The sequence below is a fragment of the Nuphar pumila genome, chromosome 14 (genome assembly GCF_984573655.1).
Source record: "Nuphar pumila chromosome 14, dmNupPumi1.hap1.1, whole genome shotgun sequence".
NCBI lineage: Eukaryota > Viridiplantae > Streptophyta > Magnoliopsida > Nymphaeales > Nymphaeaceae > Nuphar > Nuphar pumila.
Window position 1 is genome coordinate 10073177 of NC_143262.1, and position 16895 is coordinate 10090071.

Genomic DNA, 16895 nt, shown 5'->3' on the forward strand with positions numbered 1-16895 from the left:
TTGTACTACATGGATCAGTTGAAAATCTCCATCAAGACTTTTTGCCTTAATGTTCAAAAATTGGATAAAGTTTTTTAGCATCAAAGACTAGGACATCCTAGTATGTATAAATTATCAAATATTCCTCATCTGAGAACTTTTTGTAATGAAGAAATTTCATATATTGATTGTATTCTTGCTATAATGAAATCAATTCCATATCAAGAGAGGTCCTTGTCTGCTACTAAAACCCTTGAATTAGTTCACTCTGAAGTTTGGGGTCCTGCCCCTGTTGCCTCTAAAGAAGGATATATTTATTATGTTATTTTTGTGGATGATTACTCTCGCTATGCTTGAATATATTTTCTCAAATATAAATATGAAGTATTTGAGAAATTTAAAAATTTTCACAAGTTAGTGACAAATCTTCTGAAGACAAATATATCTATTTTTTGTTCTTATTCAAGGGGTGAATACATGTCTAATGACTTTCAACAATATCTAAGAGAAAATGAAATACTTCATCAAAGGTCATGTGCTAATACACCACACCACAACAAAATAGTTTAGCCAACAAAAAGCATCAGCACATAATAGAAACCACTAGAACCCTTCTCATATCTAAGAGTGTTCTCAAATAATTTTGGGCTGAAGAAGCAGCTCCTACTGCAGTAAATCTTATAAATAGGTTTCCCTCCTCAAAAATTCACAATTTTTCGCCATATGAAAAGATTTATAAAGTCTTACCTGATTATCCGAGAGTAAGGGTCTTTGGGTGTAGATGTTTTGTACTCACTCATACGAATGATAAACTATCCCCCAAAGTCATCTCATGTATATTTTTAGGATACAGAGAAAGCTAAAAGGGATTTAGGTGTTATGATATTAAAAATAATAAGTTATATATTTCTAGGAATGACATATTTTAGAAAGAGAAAATGGTTTGGACATTAAAAAGATAGAAATGAATACAACTTTTTAGAAATTTCTCTTGAAAACAATGTCACACAAAATGAAGACATTAATGAGATAACTTGCAATGAATCTCATTATGATATTAAAAAAAATGAATCCCAACATCATCCAACAGGCATTCATTACCAAAGAAAAAAAAGATAATGAACAACTAAGTGCTTTAGAAAAATATTTGAACATAGAAGAATAAGAAAACACAAGAATTAGGCACTCAGATAGACCACGTAGAGTCTCAGATAGATTTGTACTACATGAATCATTTGAACCTCATTATAGAGCTTGTTTAGCAAAAATTTATTCATACTTTGAATCTTCTACATATAATCAAGCAAAGGACTATCCTGAATGGCAAAATGCTATGAATGAAGAAATTAGAGCCTTAAAGAAATTCCAAACTTGAGAATTATCTGATATACTAACTAATAAGAAATCAATAGGATCTAGGTAGGTATTTAAAGTTAAGACTAAAAGTTATGGATCTTTAGAAATACATAAAGCTAGGTTAGTCGTCAAAGAATATACTCAAGAATATGGAATTGACTATGATGAAACTTTTGCTCCTGTAGCACGAATGTCTATTGTTGGAATTCTTATAGCCATAGCCTTTGTTAGGAAGTGACCAATTTACCAAATGGATGTTAAAAATACATTTTTAAATGGTGATTTAAAAGAAGTATATATGGATCCACCCCCTGGATATAATGTCCCTAAAAGAAAAGTTTTTCGCCTTAGAAAAGCTTTGTATGGTCTTAAACAAGCTCCAAGAGCTTGGTATGATCGTTTTAGTTTTATTATGATTAAGCTTTGATATATTTTATGTTATACTGACACCGCTTTGTTTGTTAAGAATTTCGCTGCAGATAGTATTATTTTACTACATTATGTTGATGATATGATCATAATTGGAGCAGATAAATAGGGAGTAGATCAGGTTAAATTTATTCTTAAGCAAAGGTTTGAAATGATTCACCTTGGTTTTCTCAGATTTTTCTTTAGAATTGAGGTTGCATATTCCCCTAGAGGATATTTGTTGCCTCAATCCAAATTTGTAGCTAAAATTATTGACAGATCTGGAATTAATGATGACAAAAGAGTGGATACTCCTGAAGTGATAAATGCAAAGATGATAATTGATGATAGAGAACCTCTAGAAGATTCAACTCCATATCGGCAGATGATTGGGGCATTGACATACTTGACTATTACCAGACCAAACATAGCACATTCAGTTCACACGGACAGTCAATTTTAGCACTCTCCTACCTCTGTGCACATGAGTGTTGTTATGTGTATTATCAGATATTTGAAAAAATCTGCTTCTAAAAGATTATTTTTATCTTCTTCTTCTCCTCCTAATTTAATTGTTTACTCTGACTCAGATTGGAGGGAGACCCAAATGACATACGCTCAACTACTGGTTTTTGTAAGAGATTCTCTGGTATCATATAAACGTAAGAAGCAACAGAAAGTATCGCTATCCTCCACAGAAGTTGAATATCGAGTCATATCGACTACTACGACTGAAATTATATGGTTGAGTCATCTTCTCAAGAATATGGGAGTAGCCGTAACAGAACCATCAAGACTATATTATAATAACAAGAGTGACAACTACTTGGTTGGAACTCACACTTTTCATGAGCGCATGAAACATATTGAGATGGACTGTCATTATGTTCGAGAAGAATTTTTTAAGAAGACCATTTTACTGTCATATGTGACATCAGAATATCAACTTTGCACACTTCTTCACAAAAGCCTTACCTTCCACCAGGTTTCATTTCTTGTTGGACAAACTCTCGGTGATCCTACCATAAGTTTGAGGGAGAGTGTATGTATATATTTACATATATATTTTTGTACATTTTTGTACATATGTAGTTAGGGGTATTTTTGTTTTTTTACATGTATATCTGAAACAAATGTATTTTTTATCTTTTTTAATTTTCTATTTTATTCATTTCTATTGTTGTAAATATTTTCAGCCAACATGGGCTATTTGGGAATTACTTTGGAGTTGTTGGACCCTACCCAACGGGTAGATTTCTAGTCGTTGGGTAGGTCCCAACGAGCTTTGTCTTGTATATAAAGGGGTCTACCCCCTCTCTCATTTTATGCAATCTAAAAGGGTTGTTCCCTAATAATATTCCTTATTTTTATGTGTGTTCTCAACCCTTAAGTGGCTTATTCTTGTGTTTTCTTGTGTTTACCCATAAGAGATCATATTTTCAAAGTGTTCTCTTGCCTGTAAGTGGCTCACTAAAGCATATACATCAGTTTGTGACATGGTCCACCAAAGAAGTGTGCATATACTGACAAATTAAAAGTTGGTTGCCAAGCGAAAACCTTTTAATCATGATGACAAAAATCACAGCCATTGACCAAACAAACAGCTACAACTTTTACCATCCTAAAAATGCAGTTGACAGAGACTTTCTATAATTTTAGCACATTAAATAGTCAAATATGTCAAACAAAACAGAACAAGTATGTCCCACCAAATGAGGAGAGAGAGCCACAAACATGGGTTGTTAACAGGTTACCAGCCTACCTTTGTCCAGGTTTCAGCTGATCAATGGAAGCTCAAGACCGATAAAAGCAAGGCCTCTCCCTGACACAGTATTGGGCTTTGAACTAGGAATTTAGCAGGCTATTGGAGAGAGAGAGAGAGAGGTTCTTTTAAGTTGTTTTAACAATAGTAGCAGCCAAACCAACTCAACCTGCACAAGTAACAGGCCCTGTCTAGTCAAATCAGTTAGACCTAGGCCTAGCTTGATGACCAATCCTGACAGCACTGGGAACAAAGGCATGCCCAATCATTTAGCAAGCCAGGCCATCTAAAGTATGGTTTTCCAACATGTCCAAAAAGGTCCAATCTGAGGTTGGCCCAGCCAAGTGTCTACCCCTTGTCCCAACTCAGAATTTTATAATGAGATGAAATGGGTTGATTGATTGAACTAAGTCTATGACATGAGGTGCCTGAACTTCAGTTAGAGTTTGACACATAGAAGCTTGGTTGTCCACTTGGATAGAAATAAATCTCAGATTTTTTTAATACCAACATAGTGGGCTCTTTCGATTCATGTAAGGACTCAGGATAATGTACTGTTGTGCACAACAAACAAATAGTTGAAATCAAATGTCTTGGATTGGTAATGCTAGGATCAATCCAAGGGCCTCTGTTGTGTCAGACTTGATTCTATAGGTGAGACCTTGTCACCTGCGTATCTCTCCTCTTTCATTACTTCAATAAAATGATTCTCTTTCTCTCACAACAGTGACAATAATTTAAATTCAAAAGAATTCAAGCATGTGCTCTATGGTTACAGAAACTACAAGTTAATTAACAAGTCCATGCAACATGTGTGGTGGTTTTCATGATATTTGCATAAATTTGTAAACTAGTAAAACACAGTTGCCAATCAGAAAAGCAACACTTATAATAATCTATCAAATAGTTGACAAACTTTACTACAACAAACCAGGTGTTAAATTCCCAATAATTCCTGAACTTATGCCATAAGATGCTCCAATCATTTCATTAAAATTAGCACCAAAGGAGAAGACTCAATTCGATGGTTGATCCACTAAAGTTCAGAGGAGAGGCTTCTGAACTGAAGCAGGGTTCTGAACCTAGCTTGCTACTATCACTACTATTGTCGTCATGTACGCTAATTCTCCCAAATGTAGACAAGGCAAACTTTAATCTTGGATGATCAAAATCAGCCCATCGACCATGAAGCTATCAAAAAAATAAATGAAAAGAAAGCACCAATAAAAGCATTTTTCAAGTCTCGCCGGACTTGCTATTGGTGGCTGAATTTAAGCATATCTAAACAAATAGGAAGTACAAATTGGGTATGAGTAGGGATGCACATGAGCCGAGTTCGAGCCGAGCCATGAATAAAAAAACTAGTTGTTCAAGCTTGGATCGAGCTCGAGCCGAGTTTGAACAGCTTTTGTCCAAACTCGGCTCCAGTCGAACTCGAGCCGAGCTTGAGCAGCTTTTGTCCAAACTCGGCTCCAGTTGAACTCGAACCGAGCATTTTTATTTAAAAAAAATGAACTGCATTGAAAACAATGGGTTTTGAATTACCCACCTCCTCCGTAAAAGGCTAACACCTTACCCGTCTGAGCAAGGCCATTTGATGTGTTAAATTTTCAAACACAAATAGTACAGACATATATTATACTATGTGCATTATATAACTACGCAAAACGAGCTTAATCGGGCTAATCGAGCTCAAGCGAGCTTGATTGCCTGATCAAGCTTGGCTAATTTATGTGTACCGAGCATGAGCTTGTATTCAAGCTCGGCTCGTTTATCTACCCGAACGAATTCAAGCCGAGCTTAAACAAGTCGAGCTCGAGCCGAGCCCGAGCTAGCTAGGCTCGTTGTGCATCCCTAGGTATTAGCAACAGCTTTACCCAAGCAGTAAGAATTGTGAAACCATTTCATCACTACAAGCAGAGGAAAGGTGACTGAGATTAAAAGTAAGAATCATCTCCGGTTGCCAACTTTATGTCAAACACAATAAGATGTCTACAGGCAGAACCAATCACATATGGCCATATAGGTACCCCAACCAACTCTCTTACAAATCTACACAGATGTTGCATGACCATCACTATGATTAAGTTAAAAGCAGAGATATCGACCTACTCCGCTTGTGAGTGATCTTTCAATGGTACGAGTCTATTGCATATGTTCCATGTCATATTAACCATGTCACTTGGACTGTCAAATAATACAAAGAGTACTGTATGCTGATGAGCATTGATTCATTAATAGCAAAAACTCAAAGACTGCTAAATGGACATGCCTTGGCCATGAAACAATCTTTTTAAGATTAAAAAGAAAAAAAGGCTTATTCAAATATTTTAATGGGAAAAATCAGACGGGATGGGATGACAAGATACCAACTTCTGATCCAACCGCAGTTAAAAACCAAGTGAAGTAGAAAAGCATAAACGAGGAGAGGACCAAATTTCAGATGGTAAGATACAATACAAGAAATATAATGAAGTATATCCATTTTCAGAAGAAAAAAAACTGCCCATTTTACTCTAAAATAATTAAATAAACGAATACATCAACTGAACATTGGTACTTGAATTGAAAAAACAAAAAGTTAGGAGCAGGAAGGTACAAAGCCCAGCCCAAGAATAGTTCATCAAACCCAATATCCCTATGTATTGCAGGTTCGAGAAGTTAATTCTAAACACTTGCAAACAACCTGACAAGTGCTGAAAACAGAAACCTGTCCTTAGTATGTTATTTTCTTCATGCTTTTTGAGAACTTGCATAGGAAGATCACCCGTGGCAGAGTTTCAAACAGAAAGGTTAACAATTTCATCTACAGCAGCAAGGTTCCTGTGCCAAATGACCTTTTAAAAAAAACTATCAAAAAGTTACAAGTTAAAAAGTCCAAGACGCAGGAATCTATTGTCACTACACGAAGACCTATCCAGTTAATGGTTCGGTAGCATTTAGTATTTAAAATAAGAAAAATGGCAGGCAGGTGCAGGATACAAAATAGTGGAGAGCAATAGGAAAACAAACGACAAAGATAGACACTCTTGTGATATAGTTCAAGGAAGGCATGCAAGCATCAAGAATCCAAAGAAATTCATCTCATGAAGCACTACAAAAGTCAAAACTAGTCATTCTTGTGATGCAGTTCCAAGACGACATGCATGTATCCAGAATCCAAGGAAATTAGGAAATTCATTTCACGATTGTCATAGGTAGCAATAGCAATGGTGCTCCATTTCTATAGAATCACTTGGAGAAGAACAAAATAGTGTTAGTGGAAGCCATGGAACGCATTCCTGAACCACAGTGGCCATAGCAAATGCATGCTAATAGGCAATTTGCACCACAACCCACTTATTTTCTCTAATGAATAACCAAATTACACTGAAACGACTTAATCTGCTTCCGTGAATCACTTGACATGGATTGACCTAATATAGAATATGATCAATCTTCTTCAATCGAGCCTCGGTCTACAAAAAATCTCATCATGAAATTGTGAAATTGCCATCGATAGTGCACTAATTCGATTTCAAACACTGTCCAGAAGACCATTTCAGAACAAAACCAAACACCACAATAGTACAGAATCAGCATGGACCTTCCATCCACACTCTCCACAGAAAAGGCTACATCCTGATATACCAGTTTCAAAGATGATTCATTCCATCTTCTTGCCAAAGAAAAAATAATCCCTTTCCTCTTGTTCGATCAATCCCAACCACAAACCGCTTTGAGATACAAAAACAACCATCCAATGGATGAATTCTAAAACCAAATACCTAGAGCGCACGCAAATGTCTTCGCATCATGCCTGGAACCAAAAATTCTACGGCGCCCCTCAAAACCCCACCAACTGAAATCATTATAAGAAATCAACAAATGCAATTTCGAACGAAACCCACAAATTCTTAACGACTACCAAGATGGCGAAAATAAGTAAAACTCCAAGATCTGTATCGAGACAACGTAATACCGGGATACCACGTTCGGGAAATCACATGCTTCGACAGCAAAATCAGGAAGACAGGCGAATATTTAGGGATTTCAATTGGATGAGGGGAAGAAAAACAATCAATTGGTTCAAGACGGAAGATTGGGAGTGAATGGAAGAACCTGCAGAACGCTGTTGCAGTAACAAGTGTTGCCAAAATTCTCGAGGCCGAAGTACCTCTCCCCCTCTGGAAACTGATCGCCCAAAGCCTTCTCCAGCTTCGAACCCGCGGCTCCCATGACCATGAAAGCACAAACAAGACGCCCTTCTGATGCACGAACCCCTCTCCTCTCTCACCCAATCCTCACCCCCTCTGCTTCCTCCATGAACCTCTCTCTCTCTCTCACGCTGGGTAAAAAGAGGGGAGATCAAATCAATATAAGGATACAGAAGGCAGGTTCAGGGAAGATGATAACTTCTCTTTGGAGACGAGAGAGGGGATGATGACTCTGAATCTGATCTACCCTTTCTTCACAATTTTCCTGTTGACCATCAAACGAATTGATTTGTGGTTGTGTCTCTCATGAGTTTATAACAGCACTACAGCATGTGCTGTCTCCGCTGAAAATATGTGCACTATTGGTTTAAAAGGATCAGCCTCTCTCCGTTCAACCTATTTTGCTCATGTGTGTGTGTTATGTGGTTTGTTTTTTTGGGTGATGTGTTTGGGAGGGGACAGAAATGGATGGTTTGATGTGGTATTGAAAGGCTTCCTTATTTGAGTACTTGAGAATTGGGATATTCTTCTGGCAAAATACCAATTGCTTTGCGCCCTAAAGGATTTATGTTTGGGGGATAGGGACGTTGGTGGGGTGTCAATGGGTTGGGTTTGAACCATACCCAACCTGGACCAAATCTTATAGGGTCTTGGTGATAGATAAGAAGGTTGAATTAGAATCTGGGTCAGGCATATATGGAGTAGAGTATGGTTTGTAAAATTTATACCAGATTCAAGTTCCGATTAAGATCTATGATTTTTCAATGTAAAAGAGATAAAAAAACTTATTTTATAACGTATATATTGGGCCTGGTTTATGTAATCTTTATAAGACCTAGGTATAGTTCAAGTTTGGACTCGGTGTGAGTACCCACACCTCAAAGTCAGATCCGTGTTCAGACCTACTTGAGTTCAAACTAGATCCGACCAGTTGACACTCCTACATGTTGGGGTTGGTAATGGCCAAAATGGACTTTGACTTGCGTGTTGAAATTTTCATATTTGAGGTTATGGTTTTCATGAATGTATGACTTTAGGCTACTAAGGAAGTGAGTATGTATTTAGGTGAGATTGGAACTCAAGACCCTTGATTATGATAGTGCAACCTAACCATCTAGTTACTTCATTCAAACGTGAAGTTTAGTATTTGGAATAAGAGAAACTGATGGTAGGGTTGAGAGTGATTGCTCGAGAAGTAGAGGTTGCAACAACTTAGACTAGGGGCCTCACTGCCTGGTTTGACTATCCAATGAGAAGATGAAAAAAGAGTGACAAAGATACTTGTGATGAAAAATGTATCATATTTTGTGTTATTTTATGTTTTCTAACATTAAATTTAGAAATCTATAAGTATATTTTCATTTGATAGATGACATGCTGTTTAAGCCCACAGAGTTTCATGTTGTCTTTGATCTTGTGGGCTGTTTCTCTGTGTAAATAAAAAAAAGGCTAATATCACCAGGTTGACAAGACATTACAAATTTGAAACCCTTAGGGGCTGTTGGGATGGCAGGTGGACAAAACCCGGTTTTGCCCCAAAACCTGGTCAATTCAAATACTGATTTATAGGTTTTTAGTCGCAAAAAAACAATCATGAAAAAAAATCCCTACCGGCCATTTTTCAGTCGGGCCAATATTACCAGTGTTGGCGACATCAGCCCAGCCATTTCTTGATCAGTGGCTGGCCATGCCCAAAAAATAAAACAAAAAACAAAAAAAGAAGAAGGCAAAGTTTGGCCATTTTTCGACTGGTTGTTCATGAAAAACCCAGTCATTTCCAGCAGGCCACCAGCCAGAAAATGGCCTGAAAATAGTTAGGGTGGGAGGGGTGGAAGAGGGTTCCAAACCCCCTCGCCAATTGAAAACTTGTGTGTGTGGTGGTGGTGGTGGTGGTGGTGTTGGGGTGTGTGTGTGTGTGTGTGTGTGGGGGGGGGGGGGGGGGGGAGGGTGTTCAGTTAGCTGGGTTTACACCAAAACCCAGCTTAAAAACTAGGTTTTTGTGTCATCCAAACGATACCCGTGTGTGTTCTTTTCCACAAGGCCAAAGATGGGTGTACTCCTTGGCTGGGCAAGGGGACCTGGGTTTTACATGCAAGAGAAATGATCTGTACAGTTCACTTTCATGTTTGATGAAGCTATTAACACTCAATAGAAATAGTTTATAGTCTCATAGGGATGACTCAAAAAAACATGGAATCGAAACAGTCTATGACATTCGAGCACATGATCTTCTATTTTGAATGATAATGGCTGCGATTCGGTTTGAGGTGCAGAGAGATGCTGGCTGGCCCTTAAAAGGACCCACAAGGGGTCAAAATGTATGGCTTTGAGAGGGAGGACCGGGCAAAAGCATCAATTTTAAAGTATAATAGATGTTTCATGCAAAAGCAAATGTTTTTTTTTAAATAAGAAATGCAAAATTTATTTAACAAAAATGTGGGTCTTTGTTTATTTTACTGCAAATAGCCACGTAAGGCATAGCATCACCTCTTTTTCATTTTAGTAATAAAATATATCAATAACTCATCTTATCATGCCAAAGAAACATATATTGACAACTTTTTATTTTTTAATTAAACAATGGTCAACTTAGTGATTTTAGGACCGATAGCAATTGAGCATGATATATATAAAGTTGGTTCTTTTTTGGTAAATTACTATTGAAGTTCTTTCTAGACCTATTCTTGGATCGAGTAGTAAGCTGGTAAAGTCAGGTCCTGGGTCTCACTCTCGATTTTTTTTGGCACATTGAAAAAGGTTTGTTTAGTAGAAAATGGGTATTCAATCATGCATTTACGATGTATAAGCAGGACTTTCATCATATATAAAAAAAATCAAAGACCCATAATGTTTGAAAATTTTGTGGCTTAAAGAGTCATGTCTTCCGTTGAAAAACACACAATCCAATTTGTGAACATGTTGCATGCATATATGAGATCATCACCAAAGATTATCTCATATATAATAACATCATCATCAGCAAGCCTTGTCTCAACTACGTACATGGGTTGGCTTTCATGTGTAAATTATAATAGCATGCAAGTACTAAACAACTATATCTTCTAAACCACCTCAAATGACTAAAAGAAAAAATATTGCACAGGTGTTTGTTTAATTTGATGAACTTGCAAATTATTTTATATAATTTACTTAGTAGAAAACATGCTTTAAATGAGGTACTTGTAGGGCTGGGAAACAAGATGAGCCGCTCATGGCTAGGCTTGTGTTTGGTTTGTAGAGTTTGATCAACCTTGTGAAATAAGCTCGGGCCGAGCTGAACATGAGCAAACGGGTGTTTCAGCTCGTTTCGGCTCATATAGTTCGTTAACTAATAATAAATATATTTTACACTATAAAGTATACATGATTTAAGTGTTTGGGCTTGCAAGTAATAAGTATAAAGTACAGATCCTGGTGGTTACAACTTTGAAATAATGCAGTTTTTCTACGAATGAGCAAATTTGAACTTCAATCACTAGGTTTAAAGCATAAGCTTTGTTTGTAATACTCGACAGATTTTTTGAATTTTGAAGTAATTAAAAATAGAATTATTCTGGCATTTAGTTTAATTTGTCATTTTTGGGCTAATTAATTATATATTAATTATTGATTATATTTAATTAACAAATTAAATAATTTATTTAAGGATTTAAGAGAGAATAAATATAAATGATTCAAGTATTGATTTGGATTTACGAGATTGAAAGACATATTCGGGTTTGGATCTTAATAAAGATTCGATCAAAACCTACCTACAAAATTCTGAATTCGGAGTATCCAATTGGAGCATATTGGATCCAATAAATATAATATTTATTTGAGTTTGGATCTTAATGGATCAACACGAGTGAACCCACCCAAAATGGGGTTTTTTTAACCTTATGTGTTCGGATCCTTATTTGGATGTAGGGAACCCAAATAAATCAATACTTGATTGAGATTTGATACACTTGGTGGATCCGATCAAAGTTAAAGCTAAATTATGTTTTGATCCCTATTTGAATCTAAAAAATAAAACAAATAATAAATTTGGGTTTAGATCCAATGACCCAAAATCCAAAAACCATCACATCCCTTTGCCCACTAATCCCTTAAATTTCTCACCAAACATTATCACAATCTCTTAAATCTATCATCAAACAATCCTTTAAATCTCTCACCTACCTCTCTCTTACATCACACTCAAATTCGCCACTATATATTTCTCTTTGTAATTACTCCTCTTTGTTAACTCTCTCTCACTCTCAAGTAGGGGTGGACATCGGGTCGGGTTTTTAACGGGCTCAGGTTTGAAGAAAGGCCCATGTCTGGACCCATTAGCCCAACAGGCCAGTGTGAAGCGGGCAGAGTTTGGGCTGGCTCGGGTGGGCAAAAATAAGATGATTTTTACACAAAGCAATCCTAGCCAACTGTGTGCAATTAATGTGATTTGGTGCAATTAATTATCTCTCATAAAATTAGTGCAATCAATTATGTAATTAAAAGTAATTAACAAATTCTCATGTACCCAAGTTACTATGTAATTTTTATTTTCATAAAAAAATAATTTACTTTTTATTAGTTTTTATAACTCAGTCCCACTAATGGACCTGGTCCGATTTTGGCCCGGTTCCTAATGAGCTCGGGCCTAAAATCCTAGTTCAAACCCGACCCATGGTGGGTTGGGTCGACTTGTCCCATCTGGCCGCTTGGACCGTTACCCACCCCTACTATCATGTTTTCTCTCACTCTCTTTCTCTTCTCCCTTTGATGTCGATTTTCTTGGAGTAAAAAAGCTTCTTCTTTTCACGATTTTTAGAGTGGTCTCTAATTAGTCTCTCTCTCTAAATATATGAAATTAGGGTAGCTCTCAAGTGTGGAAGCTCACTATTGAAACTTTTTGTTATTTTTTAAAATTTTTGTTCTTTGTAAATTTGTACAGAATTTTAGGTAGGGTAAAATTACACTAATTTTGGTATTTGTGTGATTCTAATGCATGATTTAAATTAAGTAAAATAGATGCTCATATGTGTTGGTTTACGAATAATATATATATATATATATATATATATATATATATATATATATATATATATATATATAATGTGTTCGCATGCATGGTTTTATGAATATAAGTACATATTCGTACGTGTTAAGGTTTAGGTTTCTCACATTGTGAAATATGTATGTTTGTAATTAAATATGCATATTTTTTATTTTTTTGTGTATACTTCGAGATTCAATTTATGAATGTATGAATATTGTCAAATGCAATGTTATGATATGTTATTAGATGATGTGATGCATGTTGAATAATGCATATATTAAATAAATGAATTACATCACAATTGAAATGAGATGTATGACAATTTCTTTTTATATGAGATTGACTGATTGATCAAGCCTATACCGGTGGTTCATGACCTTATGTATAGCTATTTGAACTCATATGTGTTGGTGTCTCAAAGTGGCGGTCGATAATCTTGTGTATGATTAATTGAATGTATATTTACTTATGCCCGAATTGATGGTCCTTGACCCTATGAGTAGTTAGTTGTGTTTATGTACGTATGACAATAAAATCATTGAGGAACTATTCTAAATAAAATATTTGTGAGGTTGTGTTAGAGTGATAAATCTTTATGATAAGGTACATTGTCCAAGACTAGAAAACCCACTGGAATGGTAGATCCCTGTGAGAAATTATTCAAGATCAAGCAACTCAAGTAAGGCATAAACTCTCTATAAGGTTGTACATCTCCAAGACCAGGTGATCCATAGTAGAACTTGTTTTCAAGATATGTTGAATCTGTGAGGATGAATACTTAAAGTAAATTTGGATATATCATATTAAGGATGTATGTTTGTTATTACTCATGTTGATTATGATAGAAAGTTTAGATTGATATATTGCATGCATTCTTGAGGTTTCATGCCCTTATCAACTATAGATTGTGACATGAGATTATGATTGAATAAGTTAAATATGTTAGTGTATGACACATCACGTCTACTTAGTTACTTAGTAAATGAATGCACTATGTTTTCGAGAGTAAAATATATCACATATGTATAGAATGATTGATGTACATCATGAATATCTGATTTGATAAATTATATTATCATTAAATATGCTATATGTATTAGCTTTGTACACTCACCATGTGTTCGGGTGTAGACCTACTAGGTTTTTATAAGTTTTGACCCTTTTTATGAGATCCAGGTGATGTATGGTTGTAGAGCATATATGGTATGTTGGTGTCGAGAGCCAGTCCTTTTCTTTTATTGGGCACTGAATTGTGAATACATGTTATAAAAATGTTATTGTTTATTAGGTTACAATATTTTGAATGAAAAAAGTTATCCGCTTTAAATTCAGTATAATCATTATTATGTGAAATGTAGCTTGCAAGAGGTTTTGAACCCAAGTTTAAAAAAATTTTGCTGACGATTTTAATAAGATTTTTTTTTTTACATGTTTTACAAGTGCTTACAAATCTCGAGAATTACATTATTAGTTGTAATCTAAAAAATGTAATTTATATGAAAATAAGCTAGCTCGAACTCGACTCTTTTAATTCAGGCTTATCATGAACTCGAGCTTAACTCGGTTAACTACGAAAAATGAGCCAAGCTCTAACACCCTCAGTTTAGTTCATTGGTTTATTTTCTAGATCTAGATAATTGTCATATTTACATGTGCTTTTGGATCTAAAGCCTTGTTTAGAAGTTACTAATCTATAGAGATAGAGAAGGTGGTAGTTGCTAACGAGTTTTCTAGCTAACTAGGCTTTCAAAGTTTTTTTTTATGTTTTCCTTAAACTTTACCTTACAAATACGTTCTACATTCTTGATTTGATAGGAATCGACTCTTGGATCACCCAATTCTAGTAAGCAAGTAGGTTTTTTAATGTTTAAAAAATCAGTAGTCTAAGATTATCCTAAACATTAAAGGCTTAAAAAAACATTTTTTCATCAAAAAAATATGATCCAAGTATTGTTTCCGAGTAAATTGACTGTGTTGAACACATCCTCAATGTCAAATTTATGTAATACATGGGAAAACCCTTCAAATGCATGGTTAGTGTGGCAATTAGATAGAAAAGTGGTTGGCAGACAACGCACACACAAATTTGTCGATACAAACTACCACCTGCATGAGCTGAAGATTTTATATATTATTTTACAAACCCAACCCCACAAATATGTTCTACATGATCTGTTTGCAACTTTAATTATAGGGTAGTATGCAATATAGTTTTAATGGATCTAACCATAAAATGTCGGATTTAATGGTACAAATATGTTTACATGATTTATTTACCTTGTTAGTAGCTTTAATTACCTATAATGTCTCATTTTATTTATTTTTCAATGAGGTAATAAGTCATTGACACAATTCATACGGATGAGAATGATTTAAAAATGCCTTAACAATCGTAATAACACGTGAAAATAGATAATGGATTGTGATAAGCATGATCCATTGTAGCACCTTACAATGAAGACAATGAATATACATTTTTTGTTTTCAATATTTTAATAAATGTTTAGCCAGAAAAACCAAGATATATGACTTTTACAATTTATCTAGCGGAAACCATGTATTAGATTAAAGGCTTTTTTAGTGTGATTAGTGCTAACAGACATTTTGTCTGACACGATGACTATTTTGTCTCATGTTTTTAACCCTACAATCGACTTAGCAAGTGTTTTTTTTTAACACAACCTTATACATTGTGATCTACATGCTCTTTTTAATATGAACTGACATTTGGAGCTTGGAACTGTCTTGAGATGTTTAATGGGTATATAACTTTTTGCAAACCCGCGACATGCCAGACTTTTTACTCTGGCCAACCTAATGGTCAAAGGCCACACACCAATACTTTTTCATGTGCTGAATCATTTCATTGGCCCTGTATACCACCTCATGCACATCTATCTAGCGAAAACTGACCAAACACATCTTCAAATGCGTATTCTATCGGATTCATGTCACTTATGTGCATAGCCATTTCATACCGGCTAGCAAGTACAAGAATGCCTTAGCCTCGCATGTCATGGAGCGTATCGTGACTCCATGGGTAAGCCCAAACACAATCTTGCCATAGAAGGGACAAGGCTTAACGACCTTCAGTCTGAAGACCAATTGATGATTGTATGCTATAGCGAAGAGCATCACCAAGACATATTCATCGGCTCCTAGGCATTCACTCGCCTAGCCCCGAGTCACCATACTTGGAACCACCGAAGGTGATTCTTGGTGCAATTAGCCCTAACGCACATGCACTCTCGTGCATCCAAATGTTATGATTGAGAAAACTCGTCCAAGTTAAGATGACCTTAACCATTTTTTCAAAGGCAACATCCTCTGATCCATTGACATTACTTAACCAAACAATGCTCCACGTCGGTGCCGCCACATACTGTTGCACCAACCACAATATTGTTGCCTATTGCATGTCATGCTATCACCACATGTCACTGATCAAGCCAACGCATACCACATGTTCCAACACTCGGTGCATTTTTCACTCAATAGAGCTCTGCACTGCACATGTCTCATTCCGAAAGCTCGGTCTGGGACATTCTCCCCCACCCAAACCATTGTCTTTATCGATAATGTCAGTGCAGGTAAAAACACAACCTTAAATAATATGCTAGTTTTTCTTTGCACTTATCTTTGGTCTTATTTTCTTCACCCTACTTAACTTATTCTAATTTTCATTCGTCATCGTTACAACCTTTAACCCGCCAAGTCTCATTCCTCAACGCACCTCAAATTACTTAGACAATGATCTTTTACTCCATCAACATCGAGCATTCTTTACTCGTGGGACCCCAGTTTAGTCCCATACACAAGCAGGTTATTCTTGCCAGCACGACAAACTTGGCATCATCACGCTCTTGGCCGAGGTGCCTTCCGACCCCAACAAGGGCAATCCCAAGCCCTTTATGGTCTTTACAAAGAAGAGTGACTACCAACTTCAGTTTTTCAATGGTCCAAGCTAGTCCTCAAGTGGAGGATGCTTACTTGCGTATCACCCCAAAGCTATCACTCAAAGCGTCTTTCTGGTCACTCGTCTATACAAGGGGCAACCTATGGCCAAACACTGCAACTCATATATGGAACCAGTACACTGCAACACTCTTCTGAATCCAGTACGCTGCAACTCTCTTCAGAAGCCAGCAAACACATTATTGCATGAACC

At 36.1% G+C, this 16895-nt stretch overlaps 1 protein-coding gene across 4 annotated transcripts in view; it reads right to left on the bottom strand.

The window, feature by feature from the left end:
- LOC149816317 (ubiquitin carboxyl-terminal hydrolase 4-like) overlaps nucleotides 1–8272 on the bottom strand; it is a 28370-nt gene extending 20098 nt beyond the window's left edge. For all 4 annotated transcript variants that reach the window (XR_016427661.1, XM_089987526.1, XM_089987525.1 and 1 more), the window contains exon 1: nucleotides 7607–8272. Coding sequence is in view for 3 of the 4 variants with exons in the window: in XM_089987526.1 (XP_089843652.1) it covers nucleotides 7607–7729 (123 nt within the window). In the remaining variant the exon portion in view is untranslated. The remainder of the gene's footprint in view (nucleotides 1–7606) is intronic.
- Between the last annotated feature and the right edge of the window lie 8623 nt (nucleotides 8273–16895).